General features: G+C 47.8%; 1 protein-coding gene across 1 annotated transcript; it reads left to right on the top strand.

Moving 5' to 3' along the window:
* The first annotated feature begins 1,234 nt into the window (after nt 1–1,234).
* LOC131287439 (MFS-type transporter SLC18B1-like) lies at nt 1,235–4,226 on the top strand. Its single transcript, XM_058316487.1, has 7 exons — nt 1,235–1,345; nt 2,126–2,774; nt 2,842–3,007; nt 3,080–3,175; nt 3,242–3,580; nt 3,655–3,780; nt 3,922–4,226. The coding sequence occupies exons 1-7, from the start codon at nt 1,235–1,237 to the stop codon at nt 4,004–4,006; spliced, it is 1,572 nt and encodes a 523-aa protein (XP_058172470.1). The 3' UTR covers nt 4,007–4,226.
* The last annotated feature ends 3,183 nt before the right edge of the window (nt 4,227–7,409 follow it).

Below are 7,409 nucleotides of genomic sequence, written 5' to 3'. Positions count from 1 at the left end.
GAGCTGGCGCGCACACACGAAAGATGATCTTTCACGCCCGGCCAAGACGGAGCGCATCTTCCCAGCAAACCGAGCGTTCGATCGATCAGTCCCTCGTAGACAACGATCGAACATCGCCGCAGCACAGCTCAGTGTCAGTCGGTGCTCCGTGGGCTCCAGCTTCCAGTTCGCAAGTCCGTCAGTCGTCGTGTCCGTATTTCCGTGCCTCCATCCTGTGTGAGCTGTGTGTATCCTAGTAACTCTCCGGGCAGGAAGGAAGCCGATAATTCTTCCGAGACGACTGTCCATAGTGTCGCCATTGCAAAGTATTTTAGGGCGAAAGCATCCCAGCTTGACGGCAAGCAAGTGTGGCGACACAAGATGATCCTCGCGCCAGCAGCAGCAACACCACCATCCAAGTAGCCTATCATAGTTCACTCCTGGCCAGACGGTGCTGCCATTGCGCTTGTCAGTACGTATCAGTACTGCGGCTGACGGAACGACGACCAGGGTGCGATTGCTTCCATATCGGCCAGGACTGGCCACCACGCACCAGACACCGTACACACAAGGGAACTCTCCGTGATACGGTTCAATACCGCTCGCGGCCCGTGAGGGAATTCTTTGTCCGCATCGAGCCGGCCGTATCGACCGCGTCCGTGATTGATTGGCCACGAGTTCATCGCAAAACAGAAAAGTCGGCTCGCTATCTCAACTTGTTCTCGAGCAGCGTGCGAGCGAGCGAGGTGCACACATCCCAGCCGAAAAGGTGTGCCAACGCTCAGCACCGACGAAAAGATGCCCCATCGAGTGTGCGGTGCCGTGTCAGCGCTGACCTAGCGGTGATAGAGTTCAACCTGTGGCAGTGTGTATATCTCACCTCTGCGCTCCCATTTCGAGTTCAGTCATTACCGTACGTGTGTGACCCTATAAAGGACAGGCGTAAAGTGTAGTGCTGAAGTGGTTCCTTTCAGCCTTAGTGTACAGCCAAAGTGCCAAAGAAAACAAAAGGACTCTCTCAAAAGGCTCGGTGCGAGTGATATACTAAAAATATAACTGTGAAATAAGGTGTCGATACACTCTCATTCCTTTCTATTCAGTGCGCATCTCACCTCTTAGTCCTGTGTTCTCGCACTGTAAATATTACAATTAATTAATTTGACGGAACGGATTGACTCAGTCTGCGACCTCGATCTGTAGCAAGACAAATAGCAGCTGCTGATATCCGTAGCAAAATAATAACAACGGCACAACAATGGCTCTAGATTTCACGAGACGCCAGTGGCTGACACTGATGATCATGGGACTGGCCGACTTCTGCAATGCCATCTGCGTCAGTTTACAGGCGCCGTTCTTCCCGAACGAGGTACGTAGCGATGGATGATTATGACAATCAGGATGTTTTCTCTGCGATCGATTAGATTATGATCGATTACTGTTTTGCCTATGGACTTCCGTGTCCCCACAACGTTCCACGCAATCACGTGCATAATCATGTAGAAAGAAGACAACATCCAATCTCATTGAACGACTAACGTTTACTCTCTCGCTCTCAATTGAAACAAATTCTTCCGAGCATTAAGATCGTTTTAATCGCTTGCAAGATTAAAAGGTTTACAGAAAAAATACAAGACAAATGAAAAGCCTAACCCGTCACAACAAAAAACACAACTTTGGACAATTCACGATCTCGATTTACAAAAATAAAAAAGTGTGTTTCAAGGTTTGCGCCTGAAATTGCGGTTGCTATCAGCAAACATGACGAACAACCGCTTCGTTCGCAACGGTTCCGTTACATATTCCGGAGTGGATTATCGCAAATCAACGTCACTGATGTATGGTTTCATAAAATTGATAAACTTTGTCGAAAATGAATCATTCCCGAGAACGGGAAAGGTTTCCGTAACCGAACCAGAACCGAGCGCAATGGTATTTTGCATGTTAAATAGCGAGTAATGATGTTTATGGCGTTAAGGAAAAAGTCATCCACCGACCCGTTTTGAGCTTCCTGCGGTAACAGAGGAAAAAGTATCGATTGGTGGAGTCAAATTACACGCCTGTGGCACCGGGTGTCACAGTCTAACGACGTTGTTGTTATCCAACCGACAGGTATTGAGAGAACATTCGTTTGCTTCTTCCGTCACAGGCAGAATCGAAAGGCGCCACGGCCACCGAGTACGGGCTCGTGTTCGGCATCTTCGAGCTGGTGGTGTTCATCATCTCGCCCGTCTACGGTCAGTACATCAACCGGATCGGGCCGAAAGTATTATTCAACAGTGGCATCTTCACCACGGGCACCTCGGCCATCCTGTTCGGTCTGCTGGACCGCGTGCCTGGCCACGTGCCCTTCATTACGCTCGCGTTCGTGATACGCATCGTGGAGGCGCTTGGGAATGCGGCCTTCCTGACGGCCTCGTTCGCCATTATCGCCAAGGAGTTCCCGAACAACGTCGCCACCACCTTCGCCTCTCTCGAGACCTGCTTTGGGCTGGGACTGATCGTCGGACCGATGGTCGGTGGGGCGCTGTACAGCGTCGGTGGTTACTATCTGCCGTTCGTCGTGCTCGGATCGGCCCTGTTCGTGACGGCCATCCTGACACTCTGCATCCTACCGAAGCACCCGGACGACCAGCCACCGAACCGGGAGAAGTCCGCCTCACTGCTTTCCGTGCTCAAGATCCCGGGAGTGGTCGTGTGCGCCTTGGCCATTTGCGCCACCAGCGCGTCTATTGGATTCCTAAGCGCCACGATGGAACCACACTTGCGACAGTTCGATCTCAGTCCAATTCTTCTTGGTAAGCCTCAGACTTAACTGGAGCGGAGGTCTGATAGTTTATCATAATCGTGACTTTCTTCCTTCAGGTGTCGTGTTTGTTATCAACGGGGGAGTGTACGCACTCACGGCTCCTGTGTGGGGTTGGAGCGTCGATAAGTTCCTCAACCCAAAGATCGTTTCCACCGTCGGCTGCTTCCTGATCGTCGGTGGGTTCTGCTTGGTTGGTCCTGCGTCATTCCTCCCACTGGAAACGTAAGTAGAACAGCTCCTGGAATAATCTTATCGATCGAACGATCGTCAATCTAATACGCATTACTTCTGTAGAAATCTCACCTACGTCATTACTGGACTGGTGCTACACGGACTGGGCATTGCGGCAGTTCTTGTTTCCAGCTTCACCGATGCCCTCGACATATCGATGTAGGTAGCAATAAACAAAAGCCTTGGAATGGTTTGCTTCAATAACACCAAACCATTATTTTTCAGTAAAAAAGGCCTCCCTGACAACATCGAAACGTATGGGCTCATCTCCGGACTGTGGACCTCAACCTTCGCCTTCGGTGCCTTCGTCGGACCGTCCGCCAGCGGGCTGTTGTTCGATGCGATCGGCTTCCGTGCGTCCACAGTGTTCATCATCGGATTGCAGCTGCTCGTCGGCATCATCACCATTCTGTTCCTCTTCTTCGAGCGCACGCCCGCTCCGTACAAGGAAGTCTCCTCCACCGAGTCCCTCATCAAGCCCGACAATGCCAGCACGCACGATGGGGATTCACACAACGAAAGTACCGCTAGTCGTAGCAGTAGTCTTGACATAACCTACAGAGGGTAAGACTGACACGGTGGCAGCTTCCTTCTGAAGGACTACTTATAGACACTCATTCTCACTCTCGTGCCCACAGCAACAAGTCGGGATTCTCTGGCAGTCAGAGTTCACTCATCGGTTCTTGGCGCCCGTCGGTAAACAACCTGCTAATCAGCAACAGCTATCAAAGCAAGCAAGGACACTGGGCACGTTCCGTCACCGAGTAAGTAGTGGCTTGTTAGTGCTCCGTCCCGTTTCGGGGTGAAAGAGGTCACCAACTTTGATTGACCATCGAGGGGTGACAAGTCGTTAGTGACACCCGGTTTGATTCGATTTTCTGAATGTTTGTTGTTCTTTCTCGCAGATTGGAGAGCAACAGTGGCACGCAGTACGGAACGCACTATGGAAGCTTCGATGCCAGACCCGGCTACCATGACACGATGGCTTAGAAACACTGCGTGGCCACGGGAGGACACGCGCGTCTCATGCCCGGCCCCGCATGGCGGCCTGCGGTTCGGTATTTTTCCTCTTGTCCCGCTCACTCAGCGCACCCTAGACCTGCCAAAAGACAACCAGCTTAACTAGTTGTAACTACTTCCTAAGTATCGAAGCACACAGAATCTACTCGAAAGCGGGGGCGATGTCTTTCGACCCGATGGGATTCCCGAAACTTAACGCAAGCATATACACACCAAGACACCATAAACCGACTACTCTCTGGATCCATAAGGTGATCCTTTAAGAGTCCTATAATGTTGGAAGGCCGATCAACGAGATCGTTATAAGAAAGTCGACAAGGACACACACATAATCTCTCATTTTAAAAACAAAATCCAAGCCCCCAAACTGAGCCCACGAGGAATACAATCTAGTATAACTGCCCGTGCAATCAACACTACCAACCAAAAAATGGCTGTTGGCTGGCTAACAGTCTTCTTTTCAACCAAGACTATTTTACGTCTCACCCCTTAGAGATAGCTTTGGGTATCTTTAAATCCTATGTATCTTAGCGAACCTTACTGGAGCATAATGACGGCACGCTACGCTTCATATAGAATTTTTATTTGAAAGCCCTTCACTGTATCCTTTCTGCGCATTCACTCTCATTTTCTTCATCCTATCTTCTATTTGTTTGCTTCGCATTTGCCCAGTGTCTTCCGCGGGTGTGCCTGTTCCCATTTAGGACATTTCTTCACAGCGCCGCGAAACAAGAAAGACTGTCCCAAAAAGCTGTCCACTTGCCATCATTCGGCTCGTCGGCAGCAGTCAGGGTTGGTGCGGAGCGAGTGGGAGCGAACCAGCATTATGTGTGATGTTGATAAGTTTTGTGCAGCGAAATGAGAGTATGTTAGATAAGGCATGTGAGCAAACACGCAAGTGGAAAGTGAAAATAAAATATTGTATTTATAATCAAATAAGTACTGCTGCAGTCGTGTCGGGAGTTTCTTGAACAAGAGTCGTGGGGGCCACCTTGGGCAGCGATAGTGGACCGAGGGTTCTCCAGTAACATCTGGCAGCTACTATAACCTTTGATGCGAAATAAAATGTTCCCTCAACCGGCCCCACGGGGGTTTTGCTTTGTGTTTCTTGCCACATCATTTAATTCAATAAACGTATCGCTTCTTCATACGTCTTGTTCAAATATTCATTCATTCTCGAACTTGTATGTTCACATTTTACTACGCAATTTACTCCATGGAGTGATTCTCACTCAATCGAAAATATTGGGAAGTGTGTTCAGGTTCGAAACGCACTATTTATACACGTTGAAATTTAAACCACCATCTTGCATAGGTAAAATCAAACTAAGGTATTTTGATGGAAGATGTCTTATTTACCATGACGCTGGTCAACCTACGATCGAAAAATTTTCAAATTGCATGTGATCGACGGTAAAAGTCTGGAATGAGTGTACCCCTCTCACCATTTTCGAATGCAGAGCTTCGAAGCTTTTTTACAAGCAAAAGCTTACACACTCGCGCATACAACTTTTAAGCTCACGCCATTTAAGTGTTACAAGGTGGGTCCAAATACTGTTTCATCCAACCAATTTTAACGGACGCATTTTCCGAAAAAATATGAAACCTGAAAATGTATATGCAGCCGTAAGGATCGAGTTCGATATGAGTCACACCAAGAAACTGTTTATTTTAGAATTTCTTAACATGAGCATAATCTTCATTAGATTTGTTATAAAGTTATAAGACTAAAGCCTCGTATCTCAAACAAATTTGTACAAAATAGATAAAATTTTGTGAAAAATTTTTGATGAGTCAAATAATCTTCTATTATTAACTATTTTTCACCGATAAAGATTGAGATAGAGAAAGAATTGAGATAGACGTTCAAATCAGTAGTTTACAATAACTATAAGATTTTCCAAAATAGGGAGAACATTGCAATTCTTGCGGCCACGAAATTAATTCACGGAGTCCACATTTCTCTTCAGTTGTAAGATCTACCGGTACAGGAGTAAAAACGATCAAGAGACTTGAAAGCGCAAGTGGCGACGAACCGGTCAAATCGTACACCGCACCCCACCGACCGACTCAGCCGGGCCTCTTTGCTGCCGCCGACCGTGCGCTCCACTGCCGGTGTCTCGTTACTTTTCCGCGTTCACACAAACAACCGTCCGGCTCTGTCTGCCATACGTTGGTCTGTGTTTGATTCGCGAATGGTTCGCGCACCGTGGCGCATCTCAAACAAAAAAAAAAAGCACAAGCGCCTCGCGAGGGCTTCGGTTCACCGTCACGAATCGCGACTGCAGACCGTCAGTTGAGTCTGAGAGCTCGCAGCGCATGGAGTGCGGTGCGAATCAAACGCCCGGAACAGTGTAAGATCCCCACCGACAACCGGTTTTCGATCGGAGCCTGTTTGGTCGAGCTTGGCCCCACACGCCAGACGACGAACCTCTTTTCTTGGCTGCGCTGAACCCGCGAAAAGGTTACCAGCCAGCCAGCCAGCCAGCCAGTACTTGTGCGCATGTGTCGGGATGCGTTATGAAAATGTGAGTGTCAAGTGTCGTAGGTAGTGGGTCCGAAAAGGCGGAGGCTGCAAACTGTGCAAGACGTTCAAATATTTGTACCTTCGATTCCAGTTCCAAATCAAAGTGTCACCCTGCGCGGTGGGCAGGCCGCAGGAAAGCTATCGGTGTCGAGTTCCATTAGTGAATACGTGTGAAAAAGTGGAGCATTTTACCGGCACATGCCGTGATCGGTGAAGTGATAAAACTTGGAAAGGACATTGTGGTGAAAGCGCACATAAGAAAAGCTGTGAAATTACTGCCAAAAATCGTAGCACATACGCTTATCACGACGAGTTCCTTGATTTCTGATCACGCCCAAAGCTTGCTAATTTGCTACATTCTCTCAGGTGTTAAATTCCAACCGTTTGTTCCGCTTGGACATCACCCTCCAAAAAAACCTGACGAATGTCCCGTTTTAATTTGTTTGCAATCTCTAAATGTTTGCCCAACTGCCTTCCTTAATTTCGCACCGAAATCGTGTGGTGTTCGTTAGATTCGTTCACATTCCCTCTTTCACCGGTTGTTCAATTTCTTCTCGGACCTTTCGTGGCGTTCATCTCCAGGCAAATTTGTTCACCAACACAATCGTACCACCAGTTGGATTCCAGCTTTTCGCCATTCGCATTCGAATCAATTCGCATAATGATGATAATTCGTGCTTGGAAAAGTTTTCGATCATGTTTTTGAAACTGTAAATAAAGTGTTGTCAAAGCATTAGAATCGATAAATGCTGAGAGAAAACAAGAGTAAAAACATCAAAATATTCGAATTAAATCAAAAAATTCCTTTCCAACAATAATTGCGCACCATATGTTAATTTTAAAATA

The sequence above is a fragment of the Anopheles ziemanni genome, chromosome 3 (genome assembly GCF_943734765.1).
Source record: "Anopheles ziemanni chromosome 3, idAnoZiCoDA_A2_x.2, whole genome shotgun sequence".
Taxonomy (NCBI): Eukaryota; Metazoa; Arthropoda; class Insecta; order Diptera; family Culicidae; genus Anopheles; species Anopheles ziemanni.
This window is presented reverse-complemented; position numbering and strand designations above follow the sequence as displayed.